A 21,039-nucleotide genomic window follows, 5' to 3' on the forward strand; every position below is an offset into this window, starting at 1 on the left:
GTTGTGTTGGGCTACATGTACTTCTTCTCAGCTGGTGATGCTGACGTCGGGCCTATGTGTGTTTGCTATGTGGAATATGTGGGATGGAGAGACCAGAGGATGCAACTGTCTCTATTAGTGTAGGTCATAGTATTGGACTGTAGAAAGCAGATAAAGAAAGTTTTTTTCTTTTCTTTAATATTTACATTTTACCCATCATTTAGCCAGGTGGCGTTGACTCCCTCTCTGAGTGTAACGCCTTCAGGAGCACAGTGTGGCAGGCAGGGACAGACCAGGCGCTCATATACAAAGCCAGCACGTTTCACTCTGTCTGCAGCAGCCGAGCAGCGCTGAGCACCACCTCCAACATCAACACCACCACCACAACCACAACCACCTCCAGCAGCAGCAGCCGCAGCAGCAGCATCAGCAGGTCGGGGAGGGTTTTGGTTGGAGACAGTTGGAGAACCGACGACGCATATGAACAGCACCCAGGCTCCACTACCACCAGTCAGCAGCGATGCTCAGCGGCCGCTCTCTGGTGGCTGTCCGCCGGCAGGAGGCTGTTGAGTGAGTGAGGGAGCGGAGGTGTCGCCGCGCAGCGCTGTCCGAGGTGCTGAGGACTCGCCTCTGACAGACAGTCGCTGTCCCTTTTCCAGTCGAGACTATACGCATGAACTGACGTGAATGCCGAGCAGCACAACACCGCTCCCCCGGCCAGAGTACATGGGACCGCACGTCGTCCGAGCGTTTGAAAGATGGAGAGATTTTTCCTGCTCGTCCTCAGCTGTCTCGGCGCCTCTCGAGTCACAGCCGGTAAGTTTATGTTTATGTGCAATAACAGGGATGTGTCTATAGCACAGCAGCGTCTCTCCATCCCCTCACAGAGTGCTGCTTTATTGTATAATTAGACCAAGTACGAGGCCAATGCAGTGGCTTTTTACATGGAGCTTGGTTTGTTGTTGTTATGTGGAGGCTTTTAGGTTTCAGCCGGCGTTGTTGTTGTGAGACGTTGCGTAGTCTGTTGTGTTCGTGCAGAGGCTGCCTGTGTTTGCAGGCAACTGGAGGCATTTCCGTGTTGTCATCTGATGAAACAAATATGAAGGGTTCGTGGATCAATTCACACCTGAGAAACCTGCACGTGCCCAAAACCAGACCAGTTTGTCACGTGGACTGATTAAGATCAGGGGGGGGGTTAATTGACCTATGACAAATTATAGCTATTATTCTCCTGTGTGTGTGTGTGTGTGTGTGTGTGTGTGTGTGTGTGTGTGTGTGTGTGTGTGTGTGTGTGTGTGTGTGTGTGTGTGTGTGTGTGTGTGTGTGTGTGTGTGTGTGTGTGTGTGTGTGAGCCAAACTGACCTTTCATTCTCATCCCTGCTGCACAAACACACACATTTCCAAGCTCAGTGTTGACCTGAGCTGTGTATTAACACTGTCCATATGTGAGAACCTGTATGGGCATTTGTTGAATACCGATCAACAGCAATTATTTTTATCCACAGAGTCTAAACTCTGTCTGTAATGAGGTGGCAGTGGCCGCTATAGAAACACATGATTGGGTAGCTGAGGAGTGACAGTGCTCAGTCCTCTCACACAGATCCATGGAAACACCAGTGATGCGTGCTGTATCTGTCAGTGTGAGTGCCGCTGTCCAACACATACTGTAGCCCGCTGTCTATGTGTGCATCTATAAAACATGCGTTTTAGAGCCCAAAGTACACACACCCATGTACACACTCACACACTCACACTTTGACCGCTCGCTGAGATGGAGTGCTACACTTCACTCCTGACACACTCCTGCCATCAAAATGCACCTCTGGTTCGCTCGACATCCTCCCACTTCTCAACCTTTCCACTGACCATAAATCATCGAAAACACACGCGCACACACTTAAGGTTATACATTTCACTGACACAATTTACAAGCTCTCTCGGTCTTTATTTCTTTTGTCTGTCTTCTACAAGAGTAAACTATTTTACAGTCTCACTGTAAAACGACTATATTACAAAGTGGTGTTCAGGCCTTTGAAGCCCACAACACTTCCACTGGTAAACAGGCAGTGGGATGTCTAATGGATGTCAGCGCTTTTATTGCTGTAGCTATTTGACTGTATGAGCTCCACTACATTAAGCAGCACTTGAGACAAATGGAGTTTTTGTTTTTTTATGAGGACTGTTAGACTGTCTTCTTGTTTTTATATGTTTTAAGATGCTTCAACTTTAAGTTTTTTGTATCAACTCTCTGTATTCAACATTATAAACACAATTATTTCCTCTTGAATGGTTCATAACACACTGATGTAATCCTAAACTCAGTTTGCAAGGACTGCTTGATAATTTTGTTATCATTTATGACTAAATGGGTTCGATGTAAAGCATTAATTTACTGTTAATACACCTGTTATAAAGGATTAATTACATGTTAGTGACAAATGCTCTTTAACTCTTAAAAATGTCTTCATATCTGCTTACAGATACAGATGCTTACTCTGTTATTAACTTTGTTGCTGCTCAGCAGTGAAGTTCAGGTGGATATTATCACTGTAATTATTTTCAAATCACTGACATGAATTGACAACATTAGTGTCATTTGTTGCAGCTGACAGAACAAAGAAACAGATAAGTCATCAGGTGGACACTGTTTCTAGTGATGAACACATGAACTTACAGTATGCATATGGTTCTGCTAGTCTGGAGCTTTAGCTCATCCCACATGCTGTTCATCAGATGCTTTTAAAGAGTAACTTCACACCCCCAAAAAATCCTGTTTCTGCTGACCCCCAGTGGTTTGGTTCTCACCTCGCTGCACTGCAGCTCCTCAGGACCCTGTGGCACCACTGTTGCGTGTGTTTGAAACAGCAGCGCACTTCTGACCGCGCCAAACAACACCCTGCAGTGACACTGGGTGAGGTTGGAGGCAAAACAGGTTGAGGCTTCCAAGCAGAGAAGGCAGCAAACCACCGCTCTTCAGTCTGATGCAGGTGCAATGCATATTTCAGCTTTTGCCTCGCCCCTGGACCTTTTATCCGACAGATCTGAAAACCTTTCAAACCAACGATCCAGTGATAATTGTACAGCTGATGAAGAAATAGTCATGTTGAAACATTGGTCCATTTGCACAGCTTAAGGCGGCAATTCAATTAGTTTTCTCCAGATCCTGGATAATTGATAAAAAAAAGTGCTTAAAGTTCTGAGATTTTCTTAGTTTTCTCTAATTTAAAACTACTCATCACCAAATCAGATCTCAGGGTGCTAAACCCAAGAAGACCGTCCTTCCAGTAATTTGCACTTTATAAATAGACTGAAGTACAGATGATTTTAAAACAGAATCCAGTCTGAGTCTATTTAGTGATTTAGTGTGTGTAGCGGTCTCTGGCAATCTGATTTTTACTCAGGCCTCTGCTGGGAAACAGATCTTGATGTTGGCGAGACTACCTGATGAAATAAATGTTAAATAAATCTCAGTTTTATCTAAAGCACAAATGCCCCAAAAGGTTCACAGAAAACCTAAAGTTGGTTTACAAGGTCAGAAATACATTTTGAACCTCAATGTTTCAAAAACCCATGGCCACAGAAACTTGCAGACTTTCACAACTCACGATTCACATGGTTCAACACGATTCAAGTTTTTGTCTCCCACTTTATTTTAAGACTCAGTCAGACACCTGCACTGGGAAAACCAGGCCAAATCGATGTTGAGGCGGAGAGGTGGACTGGCAGGAGTGAGTGGGCGCACGCCACAGCACCATAAAATTTATAGTAGGTTGACGTCTTTACTGTGTCTGTGTTTATAGTGAGTCATAAACAGTTGGTTGATACCGGGAAGGGAAAGGTAATGTTTCCATTTAAAATGTAAATCGACTCTCTAACACATTCATCCAAATGACGCCATAAATCTTCATGGGCAATTTTCTTTGGTCCTTAACAGTTCTGAGTTTGGAGACAGAAAGAAAAAAAAATCAATGAATCAATCAACAAACTGAACAGTGATGCAAGTGGTGGAAAGGCCCCCGGCTGTTCTCTTTGTGTGTTTATAATAATGAGTAAAGAAGGCAAAGTCTTTCAAGAGCGCGGAGGTTATTCAAAACATCTCAGGAAACTTTGGCAGCCACCTGCCAGGTGATAAATCCTATGTGAGTACAGTAAATTATGTGTCAGGTGCTGAGCCATCTAGCATCCATAGAGGAGTTATAGGCCTCAGCTGTGAAAGCCAGAGTTTGTAAAAGCTATCCGTCTTCTCCCCCTCTCTCACCAAATTATCATCAAACAGAAGCAGACGTACACTGTGAATATTTCTGAGCACACATCCAATCAGTCGGAGAAATGCATTAAAAAAAAACTAAATCGCAAGGTTTCAGAAGATTTTCTGCTATTCTGTGCACACACACACACACAGTCAGTGTGTTTCTCAAACACACAATGCAAATACTTCTTTATGCTTTACGGATTGTCGGGTAGACGCATCATGCTGCATTATTCATTTAAATTTGATTTTATTCAGATGTGGTGTCCTTTAGACCTGCGGGGTATCAGGGGCAGCCTCCTGATTGGACGACTGAATCATCACTGCTCGCTCTTTAACAAGGCAGTGTGTGTGTGTGTGTGTGTGTGTGTGTGTGTGTGTGTGTGTGTGTGTGTGTGTGTGTGTGTGTGTGTGTGTGTGTGTGTGTGTGTGTGTGTGTGTGTCGCGTGGGATACAGAACTGTGTGTGTGCGTGTGATTATCAGTTCATTAGTTTCCCTCTGGTGAATTGTATGAGCACAATTAGCTGTTTGTAATTATTAGTTGTCTGTAATCTTGTTTGGTGTTTGTATGTTTTTTTAAAAGCAGGCTACAGGACTTTTTTCATCAGCTAATTACAGGAGAGCACATCATTGTCTGTGTGATCACCTTTTACAGAGATGTTGCATCAGATTTGGTGTATTGACAGGAATTTACCTCATTATGTTGCAGCTGCACGTTACAGTGCTAGAACTACATTATGTTTGTTTATTTTACAGTGTTAATCCAAGTTTTTGAGGTTTGAGCAAGTGATGAGAGGTTGTTGATGCTTCTTTATGAATCAGTCAGCAGCATGAAGGCAGGACTGACTGCACCATCTTTTCATAAATCTCTCTGGTGAATTGTGTGAGCACAAAGAGTGATGGATTTACTCAGAACTTTCAGTAAATCAAGATTTTAGCATGTGTAGATCTATTTCCAAAGACATGTCTGTAATGCTAAACAGGATGGTACTGCAGCATTACAAACAAGCAATCTAAAAATCACACACACAGCTGCAATGGACATAACTTGTAAATGTTGGGATTTATTTATTTACTTGAGTACTGAAAACGTTGTTCCTACAGTGTCAAATGACTGAGAAATATCCAGTACTGCTAAAGTAACCAATGTATTTTAATCATTGAGAAAAAACATGTATAGCATTGGTAATTTTATAGTAATTTTGTGTTATAATAAGGCATAACTTAAGGTCTTCAAGTTATATATTATTGAAAAGCATAATTTATATATAAGGTTGCGGTCACATGTTCCATGTTATCTCTTTCACTCTTTAAACGGATCATGTGTTAGCAGGCCAATATTAGCTTTTTCAGCTGGACCACAGTTACAGAAGATTCATCTCTGGTGCAAACTGTGATGCAACCTGCTTAAAAAACCTGCAGAAAAGGTTCAGACTGAGCTACAAACAGCTATAGTACAGTACGGGAGCGTGCCTATGTTCCCACAGCCCTATGTTCCCACAGCCCTATGTTCCCACGGCCCTATGTTCCCACAGTTCTAAGGTTTTCCTCAAAATTAGGCTCTATGTTCCCTCTGGACTCTCTCTACCTATCTGGACTCTATCTATCTGGCCTGTCTAGCCTCTACCGGGTCTTTTTACTAAACTTAACCAACTCTTTTCTTCATTGCCTAAACCCAACCAATGGTGGGACCAAAGGGCTGTGGGAACATAGGGCCTAATTTTCAGTGACAACAAAAGTTAGAAATGTGGGAACATAAGGCTGTGGGAACATAGGGCTGTGGGAACATAGGAATGACCCCGTACAGTACAGCCAGGTCCAGCAGGTCCAGAGTGCTGCGCAAACATGATTACAAAAAGTTCAGAAAAAAAACTTCCAGCAACAACGTGATTCTTAAATCATTGACAATATATTTAGGTTACTTTAAAATACTATGGGTGGGTGAAGAAAAAATAATTATGTAATCATGTACTGTAATCTAGTTTGCCATCTTTAGACACAGTTAATCCAAACATTCAGAATATTTCAGGTCTTATTCAGGCTGTTTCATGCCATATTGACATTTCTAAACCATCATCAGAGGAAGAAGAAAAAACTAAAGACAATAAGACTCAGTTCCCAAATCCTACAGATTATAGTTTCTGTTTTCCTCAGCTGTGCCACTAAAGATCTTTGGCTCCCTGATGGGCTGGATGTAACACGCTGTTTGATTCAGAGCCTTGCTTTTGTTTAATATGCATATACATTTCTTCAAACCTAAATCAAAGCTTTGTTGGATGTACAGACGTTTGATTCAGCTGTGTGCAGGGATATTTCCGGTGTGCAGGTGTGTGGTGATCTGCGTGTAAATATAAGGATGGATCTAGAGCTAATTTATTAGCTTAGCTTGACAGAGTCTGTGTATTTTTGGAAAACAGAATTGGGGCTGGGAGACAACATAATAGAGAGAGAGATCTGGTCCCCTGTAGTTTTGCTGTTTCTACTTTGTCAGTGCTGTCCATATAATCTTCTTTAATCATTCTCACACCCTGACACATTTTAATTGTCACATGACGAGCAGAACTGAAGGAACTGAGATGAAAATCCACTTTCACAATGTCCTTTCAAAGTCTTTTTTCATAAGTGCCAGTACTGCTGAGTGTTTGTGTCAACATACTAGTGCTGCTGCTCTTTCCTCTGGCACCTCATCACCCTCTTCTTTATTTCTCTTTTGAGTTCTTTGAGAGCTGCCAATGGCTTAGCAAGACACATATGAATAGAGCGATGGCCTTGTGGTTCATAGCAAGAGCTCTTATGTGCTAAAGCTTTTCAGATCTGGTGGCAACACTGGGATTTGGACCAAACAGAGAGAGCTGTAGCGAAGAAAATAATTAAGATTTTAATCTTTTTCCCTAGAAATTGTTTTTATGTCGCTTGGAAACTTTTTCTTTTACCGTGTTCATATTCATTGACTGTTGTGTCAGGTTGGCTCTTTTCCTTTCTTTTGCCATGAAAGGAACAAGCATTAGAGGACAGATTGGTACAATCATCTGGACACTGGGCCTGTGGGAGAAAGACATGGCGATGCCAAAAGACTGACGTGGCAGCAGAAGCTTTCTGACGCAATCTGTCGTCTGAACATAAGCAGCAGTCGGAGCAGGGTCTCGGCCGCAGGTGTTTTCTGCGTCAGAGAGTTATTTCTATGTTTGTATGTATTTGTATGAGTGCTCAGCAGGTCCTCAAGCTTTAGTTATCAAAGCATAAAACAAGCTAAATGTGCGAAGGACCAAAAAAACTCATGTTTCTGCAGTGAACATTGATACATTTCTTCTGGTTTGTGTGGACAAAAGTAGCAGGAAAGGAAAAAAATGAAAAGAAACACAGAGCAAACACTATTCTATACAGTATGTTGGTAATAATGATACTGTATTTCACATTGTGTTTGAAGGCATCTCCTCTGTTTCCTCTGCAGTTCATTTATTGTTATAAAATCAGCCATTAGGCACAGATGTGGTTACGGCACAGCTGATGTGGAGAGAGCAATGGGTAAATGTCTCCCCACCACAAAGAAGCTGTTTAAGCTGAATCGTGACTCCTCCGCTCTCTTATTGACCAACAGCTGATAAATCATTGTAGCATGTAATGAAATTCCGCCAAACCAACTTTCCTTATTATCTGACACATTCACTAGCGAGGATAGAGAAAGATAATTAAATACAGTATGGGAAAAGGGTCAAAAATTATGTAACTGGTTAGATAAAGAATTGCACCAAATATACATTGTTGCTTATAAAGTTGGAATTTTTGTTATGTTTTACCTCTCTCATTAAATGATTGTGGCAATGTGATTTATTCTTGATAGATTAAGTGTATATCTTCAAAATATAGTCCAACCTTATGGTTGTGTATAGTATATACAGTGTATAGTACCACATATACAAGTGCAACCTACATGAATGTAGCACAGACAGGCCCCTTTGGAAATTACCTTTTGCACTCCATCCTCACCAACACACTGTTCTACATATGTGTGTGTTTTTTATGGTAGTGTAAATATAAATGTTATCATGTCAACAGACGCCTACGCATGTAAAGGTGTGACTGATGTTAATCAGTTTCCCGTAGAGCTCCATGCTGGGAACTGCAAGTCTGGTTTTGATAAAGAGGAGGGGGCTCAATCCTCAGTCGGGGGCCAGGAGTCAGTCACACAGCATGTGTTAGTCTCAGGGGAAGTCTTGGTAGGAGAGACACAAAGACAAGAAGGCAGTGATGAATACAGAGAAATCAAATGAATATATGCAAAAGGAAAAGGGTGCTGGAGTTAGAGTCACAGGAGAGAAAGACAAACCCACAGAGAGGCAGCGAGTGGAGAGAAGACAGAGCGAAACGTGGAGGAATCAGAGAAGAGTATTATTCACGTTCTCCCCCTCCACCTGCCTGTGACACCAATCCACCCAGGCAGCGACTGGATGCGTTACTTTTCCTGCTGTGCCCAGGTCCTCAGTGGGGGGGGGGCTCCACAGAGAGACGGAGACAGACAGACGTGTGAAAGACAGAGAAAAGAGAGCAAAGTGTATTATCAAGCACTAATATCATATTCATAACCTTATATCAAGCTATGAGCTCCTTTAGTGTTATTATCAGCCCCATCCCATATTACTGATGTTTCCCTGCCTGTAAGGCAGATGGGGGGGGGGGGGGCTTGGTCGCTCCTTCTTTGAGAGTAGATTTCATTAGCAGTGAGCTTGTCAAATAATCAGCCTCACGGCACTCCTTTGCCTTTCTGAATTAGCTGGCTTGCATTCTCTGTGCACACAATGCTGCATTGATTTTCATACCCCGCCTTTTGACATTTAATTAGAGAAAAGTGCGCGTGTGTGTGTATACAGTATGTGTACGAATGTGTGTCCATCTGATGGAAAAGACAGGGAGAAAGATGCTGTTTCGCAACCCCACCCAGCGTTCCCACTGCCAGCGGGGTTGGGAAATTCATTTCCTATGAGTAAATAACTAATTTCTCTACAAAGGGACAAAAAGACCCTTAGGTGTGATTATTTGACGGTGTTGGGCCGCTCTGTGCTGAGGCAGAATGGACTACAGAGAACACACAGGCTCGGTGGGACTTGCGCACATGCAGGAAACATCCTCCTACACACACACACACACACACACACACACAAACAAACAGGCCCTCTGTGGCTGTTAAAGGAGGATGTCTTAGATGAATTTTAAAATTGAAAACTATAGGAACACCTTCCTCCTTTATTAGCCACACATCTGCCTACATTTACATTATCAAGCAGCTGATCAGCAGCCACTGTATGTACAGTAGTAGTGTGAGGCTAATCAATATAGTGGAATAGTACATGAGTGAGTCACAGCTATACCTTCTCCCCCTTTTTCACCCACCACCTCCTCTCCGCACCCAGATTCCCACTGAAGTGTCAGTTACAGGCAGAGAGCTTTACACACCAGGCTGTGGAGGAGCTGCCAAAAAAAGCCCCGGTGTAGTAGCTGCACAGAAACACGGCGAGTGGCGTCGGAGAGACAGACAGAGATGAAAAGGAAGAGAGAGACAAAAACAGATAGATGGTGAAGGCACGCGTGTGTGAGGGGGAGGTGCAGCGCCGAGTGTCCAACGCAGTCAGGGAAATGGGTGTTGAAAGCAAAAGTAAACAGAGGAAGAAATACAGGAAGCATATGAGGTGGATTTGCTCTTGACAAGGAAGTGGTGGATACAGATCCAAGAGCTCTGGTAGTTGGACCAAACAAAAGGCAGAATCAAGGAGAAGAAGAAAGGGAGCTCCCGTTTGTGGTAATATTTCAAGCTGCCGTATGGAAAAGTGGTGGCACTGCTGTGGAACAGCAGGAAGCCTCTAATGAAAAAGGCATTATGGGCAATCAATTATAAAACATGACACAGCGTTACAGTGCGTCCTCCAACACGTACACATGCATAAGACAGAACTCCTAAATTATTCAGCAGATGCTTCAGCTTCTAAATGAGACACATTAACACCTCGTGTTCTGTTGGGAGTGTCAAACCGTGATTGCCCTGACTTGTGTGTGTGTGTGTGTGTGCGATATGTGTCTCCACAAGGACGAGACCACGTTCCAAGGTCTCCTCCGACACATGCAAGGGCAAACTCCAGATCAGCACAAAATCCTGATGGCTCTATCATGGCACATTAACAATGAATGAGGGGGAGCCGGCGTCCCTGCCAGCTGTATGTACAGTGGTAGCCCACGGGAGCACTATCCAACCTGCAGCTCTCACAGCTCTGAGGCTTGATAACATGTTAAAAGGGAAAACAGGCAACAAGCATTTGTAATTCTCCAATTTATAGTCAGTAATTCCCCCTTGGGCACAAGCTTTTCCAGTCATTATAGCTGCAGCACAGGTTGAATGTTTTCCGCCTTTCCAAATTCTTCCTTCAAACGCACCTCGGCTTGGATATTCCCACCTGCTGGTTATTACACCTTCCATACAAAGTGACTGCTTACTTATTAGCTGTGAAATGAGCTTAAGTAGTTTAAGTTGCTAAACATGACATGATTCAAAGAAAAAGGGACAGGGAGTAGCAAATCACCCAGGGTCTGTGCTTGCATCTCCTATGCCAGGTAACAGTGGAGTGGGATGCAGCCAACAGGCAGTTTCCATGTTAGTTCACAAGCCTACAGACTGACTCATTAACATCCTGGGGAGCAGAACCAGCCCAGGGGCCACACTGCGAGAAATGCATTTCTAAGCATTAAAAAGGTAGTATAAATCAGTGATATTTCCCTATGGGGGTGGACAGAAGGTGGAATACCATCCTGCTAGCTTTCATAGCTTCTGAGGCTCAAAGTCCCCGTTGTCTGCCCAGGTTTCACACTGAATCACACTGTTTCAGCTGAGTGGGATGACTGGTGTAGAGCAGCTGGACACATTCAACTCACAGACTGCACTTTCAAAAATGGAGTTCGGTTACATCCACAGTGGAGGTTATTTTACTGATGCAGGGGCTAATAATAACTTTAATGTTGGCTCTGTTCTCTTCTTCTGAAGAATCTAAATGTAATTCAACAGTGACTTTGTTGCATGCGTTTCTCTTATTGTGATGTATTTATATTTCTACCATGAGAAAAGGTTGACATTCTCATTCATTCATTTAAAAACACTTATAAATTATAAATTACCCTCTTTCACTGAGCAGTCCTTTGGTGTGTCAGGGCAAGGTCCCTAGCCTATCTCTTTCCCACAGAGGTGCCCCAACCATCGATACTAGTGCTGTTTAGTTATGTCCCTCTTCATCCACCTCCAATTATCTACACACATGGCTTCTCATTAAATACAAGTCTACCCCTCTGTCTCTCTACAGATTGTATACGATATGAATACCATCAATGCTTAAATAAAAGCAGAGTCTTAAATAGACGCCGGTCTCCTACTGTATACTGGCCGGGTCTGGCTACAGGTTTGAGCAAATAAAAACCGGTCTCAATTAGACGCTGGTATATTTCTATTCTCTGCAAGTTCTTGTAAAACCTCTCAAAGCCCTGTTTGAGCAGTTTCTAAGCTGCTTTATTTGTGCTATATTTCTCAACAGGCCTGAAAAATAAATCCTGACCCGGTCCGACCCACGGGTGTTGAAGCTCGGACCCGATCCAGTCGGACTCATAAGCATTAATTCTCGGCCCGACTGTGACCAAAAACGGAAGCCCATGGTCCGACCTGACCCAAGTTATTTGTATATGTTTTTTAGCTGAACCCAGGGCATCCGGTCATGTTGTTTGGCCTGGCCTGGCCTGTGGAGAACTCCAACTGACCCAAGGAAAGAGCCGGAGCAGTCTAGATGGCTGGTGAGCACACATTTATTTAGAAGAAGTTTAATCTGTGTCGATTAAACTTTTAAATGGATGCTGCTCTGGATCCAGCTCTTTCCTTCTGTTCTTACTCTTTTAAACAGTAAGAATAGAACGATTTGAGAGTATTTTCCCATCTTTGGTGAGCATCAGATTTGTTCAAAATTACATGAAAGCCTGGCCCATACAGACGCCTGTCTCGAATATAAGTCGGGTTCAGTTCGGCAGTTGAAGCAAATAAAAGCCCGGGCTTCTATTTGAGAGTTAATGGTATTAGTCATCCCAGTCAATCAAAGTCACAAGAGACCTGGCAGTCATGTTTATGGCCAACTACCCTCCTCTGACCATGCTCTGTTGCCCACCCTCTCCCTGGTGAGCCTTCCTTCCTTCATAAGCAGTGAAAGCCTGAAACATGGTCCAGAGTGTGGCAGCTCATCTGATCTGTAATCAGTCCAAAAGGGCACATGCCACTTCACTATTCATCAACCTTCATAGCTACCCATGCCTGTCCGAATCAAATTCAAGTCACTGATGCCCTCTGGGCGGCTTCTGGGTCTACACTCATCTACTTGATGTCAATCACACAGCCTTATGCTCCTTCTCAACCACTGTGTGTTCTTCCAAGGAACGTCATCGGGCATTGTCGTCCTGCACACAGGACAATCTAAGTCCACACTCAGTCTCATCTGTGGTTCCCCGATGGTAAATTAACCTACCTAAGTCCTATCAGAGCAGGGGCTTCTCTCTTTAACTTCAAGAAACTCTTGAAACTCATCTCTTGGGAGAGCACCTCCTTTCTTAACACACATGCCAGATTAACACTTTGACTGCACTCCTCTGCCTGATCCTGTTGAATAGATGAAGCACTTTGTTCTTACACCAGGTTCCCTACTGTACTGAACATTAAGTAGCTAATGTCTTTCACCTATCTTTCACTGGAAAAAAGCTTCTGCCAAATGAGAAAAGTTAATGTAATATAAAAGGAAAATAATCACCCTGGCTCAAGGCTCCATTATCAATTAGGCATAATGTGAAACTACCCTTGGCCTCCAAACCCTCAGAGGCCCCAACAGCCTCATGATCACTGTATAGCAACTGCCAAAAAATAGATGAATATGCATCACAAAAGTACAATGTTAACATGATTAATAGTAGCCTGAAGATAAGTTCACTAAAGAGTCCCATCATACTTATTTCCATTGTGTATTAATAAATACATATGTGTCACAGATGCACAGAAAAATGAGGCAGGACTGTGCTGCAGAAAGAGTTCTGCATATTTTTACACCTCGGTATCAACATGCACTTTTTTACTCAACCATATAAAATATCCAGCTACTGTCTAGATTGCATGGTAATACTGCGGTGTAAATGTAATCCACCGTACAAAATGATTGTCGGTAAGAGAGCTAATCCCATAGAGACTGACTGCAGGAAAATACAGCATCAGCATTGCAAAATCATATCTGGTAAAACGAAAGTAAAACAATTTCTTCTTTGTAGCGAAGCATGTGTTCCATGTTTTATATTCCCACACCACCTGCAGTATTTCTCCCAACAAATCCACTCCGAAATTCGCCAGCTTTAAAGCAGTGAACTGCACTTCACTCACACAACGAACTGAAAGGAGATAGAAAGGGGGAGTGAGGATGGAGGGATGGTAGCAGGACTGGAGGAGGTGTAGGAGGAGGGAGCCTGTCGTTCTGAGGTCGACAGAGAGATGAGGAGAGTGTTCATTAAATAATGATGGTCTTTATGGCCCAGGACCGGTTCCCTGCCTGTGTATTCACAACATGTCTGTGCTGCAACTTAGCGTCCTCTCCTTGACTGTATACAGTTTCACACACACGCACAAACACTCATGCACACACTCCCAGTGGGTTCTCTAATGAACAGGGATACTAGGGACCTGTCACCCTTCAAGCTACTCAGCATGGGAGAGACATCTAGTTGTCACTCATCACTGGACTAACAAAGACACCCACACACACACACACACATACACACACTCACTAGGGAGATCTGTCGTGGCTCCAAGTCACTCCCATCTCTCACGGTGAGGCGGACTGTGTGTCAGAGCGATGAGAGAGAGTTTATGAAGACATCTGTCTGGTGTTTCATTAGAGCTGACTCTGGTGTCATGTGGATATTTAAGGCCCGTGGTCACGGCCCACGTCAGCTCTCGTTGTCCCTCGGCGTAACACACTCAAACAGCAGAGAGGAGACGTACAAAGACAGAGAGAAAGTGACCGGCTGTGGGACACAAGGACACTCAAAGAGACTATTTAACTTTGTCTTTCAGAAAGTTAAGGATAGCAAGCATTTTTCTTTTTGCTAAACTTTATTCACCATCTTGTTGCAGTATCCTCCGGTCTATGTGCGTTCTCTCATTTATTCTTGGAGAATCAGACAGATCAAGGACTGTTTTTTTTTTTAAAGAGAATTAAAAACACAATAATTCAGTTACACAGTTGAACACTCAGCCAGCACTGTGTTCAATAAAAGAAGGAGAAACCAAGATAAATGTTATAAATGTTGTGTTGCAGCCAGATATCAATGAAAATGTGAGAAATAATTATTTTAAAATCATCCACCAGGGAAGGAATTTCTCATTTCAAAGAGGATTGTACCTGCTCCTCTTTAAAGAGCAAAGATAAAGTAGTTGAACCGAGATCAGAGATATACTGTATAGGCTTTACTCAAAGCTAACCAGCTCTGTGCTAAATTACAGGATTTAAAAGACACGAGAAGTGAGAGATTCACAAGTAGAGCTTTGTAGATCAAGTGCAGTAATTATTGAGAAGAACGAAGAGTAGAGTAACACCAGACTGATTCTATTATCGCTTCTGGAAGATGAAATAAAAATCTCTCCCATTGATGGAAACAACCAAAACCTATGTTAATATCAACATCTGCTTTTATCCCTACAGTATCAATCATTAGTCTCTTCTTCTCTTTCTTCCTTCTGTTGTTTCTCTATAAACTCGGTCCCTGTGCTACAAACTAGAAATGTTGAGTAAAAAAGACATTAGTCTGACAAAAAGATGCTATCAAGCTGATTTATGGGAAGTGTAGGATGATAAGCTCCTGTGTATTTTGTCCACTTTGTTTGGTTTGGTTTGGTTTGGTTTGGCTGTTGTGTGATTCAGACTGTACGTGCTCTGTTTCCATGTGAACTCAGTTGTAATCAAAATCTGAACCACAATTAAAGGATTGGTTCACAGTTTTTGTTAAACAAGTAGATTTTGGTATTCTGGTACTCCGTTTTTAGGTCGAGCTCCTGTTGGAGCTGAAAAAAAAGGAGGGAGACTAAATAGACATTTGCAATTCTGAGGAACTTTTTTTAGCACGAGTAAACAAAGCAATGGTCTGTGTCAGAGTCACAGAAATGAATGTGTTCCCTGCGGGAAATTATGAGCGTAACGCAGACTCTCACTGTGTGTTTTGAGAGTGACATTGGCACAGGAGAGAGAGAGAGGGAGAGAAGGGAGACGACTAACGGAGAGATAATGAGTTTGATGTGTGACTTTGTGATCCCACTCTCCACCCAAAATGCCCCATCCCTCAGGCAAACACGCAGCAGACGGTACACAAAAGCAAAGCCAATTCAAACACCAGAGCCCGTCCCCACGTCTCCTTCCTCCCACCCGCCATCGTTCAGGCTCTTCATTGAAACATCAGCAGCTGGCGGGGTGGAGACACGTAACACGGAGGATACGCTGTGTCTCTGAGTGTACAGTATGTCAGCGTGTGTACGACAGCTACAGAACCCATCATCCCCGTAATCACCAGCCATGTGATTTGTCCCTGTCGAAGGGCAAGTGAGCGTTAACCTCTTCAGTAACTCACTGGCTGCAGTCGCTCGGTTGAATTAGATTTATATCCTATTAAAGACAGCTGAGGAGCATCACCGAGAGTGACCACTTCACATTCCTATTCATCTCTCTGAGGTCTGCCTCATGTTACAAATATCAATCAATCCCAGAAGGCCACAGTGATTCATAAGAGCCGCCGTCTGCTGCGATGTAAAAGGTGTAACACCACAGTCTGCTCATGACTCATACAGAATAACAGACAGGCTTTGTGGTTTTATGGGTAACACTGGAACATTTGTAACCAATGTAAATGAAAGTAAAGGAATACAGCAGTTGACAATTTGGGAACACATACAGTAGAGCTTATCATAGCTGAAATTCAGAACGCAGATATAAAAGCAGGAAGTGAACAATTCAGAACATATCGTATCATAATTGAGTAGCCATTTACTGTATAGTGAAACATAAAGGAATAAAGAAGTGAAAGTGAAAATATATATGGAATATGATAATATATAAAATTACATGAATAATTTAAAATGTGCTGAATTATACATTGAGGGGAAAAAAGCAACTGTCTACATTTGGATGGGTTTGCTTCAAATAACTTACAATATAATACAATAATAGAGTATATTCATATCAACGGATTCTATTGATTGATTATTTTCTGGCCTTTTAGAAAATTATTCTGTCAACATTTTCATGCAGCAGTTCACTGAGTTAATACAATTGAATTAGGCCCTCAAGTATGAAATGCATCCAAATGAAAACAAAGAACACACTCTGGGAGTAGATCTCCATGAGATTCATTTCTGTGCACTGCACGGTCACAGTTTTGCAACAAACTGTACACCGAGAGTCAACAGTCCATTATGTTATTACCGTTGACACCATTTACACTTCAAATCATTTTTATAAGAAAAGAAATGAAAGTAAACTGTGTGAGAGAAAAATCCATTTGCTGCTAATCTGAGGCAGAGTGATAGGTTCTCCTTTGCTGCAGGCACTTTGATCATCTGATACACACACATGTTATGAAGTGAAGCCATTAGGTGTGTGTGTGTTGTGTAGACTGGGGCAGTGCATGCAGTAATTAAAGAGAGTCTTACTTTGAAGCAGTTGAGGCCACACGTGGACGAAGACACACACAGGCTCACACTTAATTATATAATGAAGCTGAATCATTATTCTCAAATCTTGTAGCCTGTGACCCTAATTAAACTGGAGGTGTATCTGGAACATGAAGCATGACACCTAACTCGAAATAGCCCCACACACACACACACACACACGCCTGTTGTACATTTTAAGGGTCGGGATATTTTGCTGATAGTAAATGTGTACAGTATATCTCATCGTCCTTGTTCTTCATTCTGATACAGAGCTTCTCAAAATCTTTCAAAAACAGTGAATTTGGTCTGTCACTTCCAGGACAGTCAGCAGTATAATTTCATGATTCATAATTCCTTTCAACAGACTGTGGTCAGTGCTAAGACGTTCATTATGCTCGGCTCTGAATCAGCCTCATCAGTTTCAATTTAAGTGAGTCACAGAGATATAGGCTACAGAGCGACTGATGAAGCCGTATTACTGTCTGACTTTAGAGAGGAAGTATGAACCAAACTCACAATGATTGCTTTTGTCAACTACACTTTTGTGGTCCATACGAGAATAATAGACCAATCATATATTGCATTTGTAATAAAATCTATAGTATGAAGTGAATACCAGTCAAAACTGAGAGTTATTTTGCAGTTTGATTTGTACCAGAGAGAGCGCCACAGATTGTTTCTTACTCTCCTGTACCAGTAGCGGGCAAAATCAGTTGCAGCAGTAAACATCACTCTCACAGCTGTACAGCCCGGTTCACAGTCAGTAGCAGCAGCAGCTCTGCATGTTGAAGGAATACCAAACCTGTGTGAACAGTGTCACTGCTGCTACTATGCTGTGTACAGGAAGCCCCAGTGATTCAATGTTATGCACCAGTCTGGAGCTGAGAGTGTGTCAGTCTGAGCCTCCAACATAGCTAATATTAAAATGATTCTTGTACCTTAAATTATGTGAACTCTTAGTAATAATTGACTAAGCTCATACCAATTCACACTATTATAACAGGCTTTTGCAGGAGTGGAGAGTAATGAGTTACATTTACTCTCGTTACTGTAATTGAGTAGTTTTTTGTGTAATTTTACCTTTACTTCAGTAGGCTACATATTGTTGGAAGTAATTTACTTCGCTACATTTAAAACTACTGTGACAAGCCTATCTGCAAGCCAGTAAATGTCCATCTGATTGGCCCCTGACAACTGCAGCGTCAGAAGGTCCGAAATGTCGAGAAGTTGGTCACCCAAAAGTAGTAACTAAGTGACTTTTACTCTGATTAGCCTACGTTATAAATGAGCTATTGACTTTTACTTTTACTTAGGCTACCATAAGTAAAATTCCATCCCACTTTAAGCCTACTTGAGTAGATTGTTTATAGCCTACTCTTTCCACCCCTGCATGATTGAAATGACAAAGCTAAAATGCTGGAGCTAGGTTTAATATAATAATATTTACTGTATAATATAATAATTTACTTTTGCAGTATTTTGCGAGTGTTAAAAAAGTGAATGTACAGTTCGTCTTGAGGGGCAATGAGAGCTCATGACAATCTATACAATAGTTGAGATATTTCCGTCCCTGTTCAGCTCACTGACCAAGAGATCAATGTTGCCATGTCTCTAGAGCGACATTACAATTTTAAGAAGTTAAACTTTTCACTTTCAAAATGAATATCAAATGTTCATATCTCAGTTTTAATTTCATGACTGTTATGATTGTTTTTGTCTCGCTGGCTGCATCGATCCCTCCATATCGCACACTCTAAGTCTGCTGAGCCTTGGGCAGCATCTCTGTAACACACTGAGGAATTTGTGTTTCTGTTCTCTGTCATCGATTCCACCGTACATAATGGATTCTGCTGAGCCATTTATTCACACCACTGAATTTGGTTTGCTGCCACGACGCTGCTGGTCGTTTCTGCAACTGGTGGAAATATAATGGAGCTGAACTTCTCATTTGCTTCCTACCCCAGATGAAACACGCTCTTGTTTCTCTCTCCCTCTCCCTCTGTTTGCAGATAGCTTGTCGCCTCCTGTCAATGTGACCATCAAAGCGCTGAAAGCAAACTCTGCTGTGGTGACATGGGACATCCCCGAGGGAGACTCCGTCATCGGCTTTGCCATCACACAGCAGGTGAGTAACTGACTATGTAGACAAAACACACACACTGTATTTATATGTAAATGTAGAGTGAGTGGAGTGAAGGCAGTTGCTGACATAAGGGCAAGTTACTCTCTCTCTGTCACACACACACACTCTCTCTAATTAAATTAAGTTGTAGTTGATCACCAGTTGTTTACTGCCATGTCCGGTTCTCTTTATTGTGTTGTTCCCTTGCTCTGAGTCAGCATGCATTATGGGTATTATCACAGGGCCCTGGATCCTGTCGACTGCTTCTCTGCTCTCTGGCAACAGCAGACAATGATAGCCAAGTGAAAGGGGGGAAGTGATATTGTACACACACACACACACACACACACACACACACTATGCAAACTCACACATCCTATTTGGAAATGAAACACATTTAATCGCATTAGTTTCACGTCCATTGTGATTTTAGGGACACACTGTACACACTCTGATGTGATGGAGGGGGACAGCTGCAGGGTCAGTGTGTGTCACTTGCTCATAGTTTTCTCTTCTCTTCCCTCTTGTATTATTTACATTCTTTTGTATCTGCATTTTCGCAGAAATGGATGATATTTCTAATGTAGGAAAAGTTTGACTTTTTTGGGAGATACTCCTATTCACTCAGCCCTTGTATCTATCCTCTAAATATGAGGCTAAAGTTGGAAGACAGATCATGTAGCTTTCCCTGCTGCCAGTCTTTATGTTACACTAAGTTAAAGGGATAGTTCAACATTTTGGCAAATTGGCCCATTGCCATAATCGCTATAGTCATAGCAGTAGGTTCGTTACCTTTATTTGTCGGTGTAAGCTATTTTTAGAACGGAGGAGCGGAGCGGCAGGCTGTTCAGAGCTACACTATGGAGGCTAATGGAATTTCTTGGTTTCCCTCATCAAACTCATCAAATACAAAATCCCAAAACTCCAAAACGCTTTCGTGGACAAGTTGTGACCTGCACAATCACCACGCTATGAGATAATAATGGAACGTTACGAAACGGAGCCGTTTTCGAGGTAAATACAGAGTCTGCTTGCTGAAAAACTGTCCCTGAACGCAACGCGCATCAGCGGTTTTGCATGAATTTACCTCTAAAACAACTCTGTCTCGTAACGTTCTATTATTATCTCATAGCGTGGTGATTGTGCAGCTCACAACTTGTCCACGAAAGCGTTTTGGAGTTTTGGGATTTTGTATTTGATGAGTTTGATGAGGGAAACCAAGAAATTCCATTAGCCTCCATAGTGTAGCTCTGAACAGCCTGCCGCTCCGCTCCTCCGTTCTAAAAATAGCTTACACCGACAAATAAAGGTAACGAACCTACTGCTATGACTATAGGGATTATGGCAATGGGCCAATTTGCCAAAATGTTGAACTATCCCTTTAACATGACTTTGCATGACAGTGGTTTCTATCCTCACAAATCCAAAATGCTGAACAAGTGTTTTAATTGTGAAAGTGAAAGTGATCTTTAGAAAGGCCTTTGTGTTCAGGCCTTCCACACAGTGGGTTGACCCCTCTCTAAGGACAATCAATGTACACTGCTTAGAGAGAGACTACGACTGTCCTCATTGTTGTTCACCAAACTCTCACATGTCTCTCGTGCTCCAACAGAAGAAAGACGTGCGCATGCTGCGATTCATCCAGGAAGTCAACACCACCACACGCTCCTGTGCATTATGGGACTTGGAGGAGGAGACAGACTACATTGTGCATGTCCAGTCCATCAGCATGTCTGCGACGAGCCCACTGAGCGAACCGCTGCGCTTCCGAACACCGAAGGAGGCCGAGACTCAGGCCTCTAAGAGTAAAGGTAGAGTAGAGCGGCTCAGAGACCAAACACACATACACACACAAATGCCAACACTCGCTCGGTCAGTCCACACTCACAGTGAAGGAGTGCACATTCCCTCACTCTGTTTCTGTCCTTCTCAAG

At 42.6% G+C, this 21,039-nt stretch overlaps 1 protein-coding gene across 2 annotated transcripts in view; it reads left to right on the plus strand.

The window, feature by feature from the left end:
- Positions 1-692: 692 nt before the first annotated feature.
- Positions 693-21,039, plus strand: part of fndc5a (fibronectin type III domain containing 5a) — a gene marked incomplete at both ends in the record, with an annotated part of 28,147 nt that continues 7,800 nt past the window's right edge. Inside the window, 3 exons of one of the 2 annotated variants that reach the window (XM_083998061.1) lie at positions 693-795; positions 18,993-19,108; positions 20,718-20,916. In XM_083998061.1, coding sequence (XP_083854187.1) covers positions 738-795; positions 18,993-19,108; positions 20,718-20,916 — 373 coding nt within the window. The remainder of the gene's footprint in view (positions 796-18,992; positions 19,109-20,717; positions 20,917-21,039) is intronic. The other variant, XM_083998060.1, reaches the window with a different exon arrangement.

Source organism: Trachurus trachurus (assembly GCF_905171665.1).
Source record: "Trachurus trachurus genome assembly, chromosome: 22".
Lineage (NCBI taxonomy): Eukaryota > Metazoa > Chordata > Actinopteri > Carangiformes > Carangidae > Trachurus > Trachurus trachurus.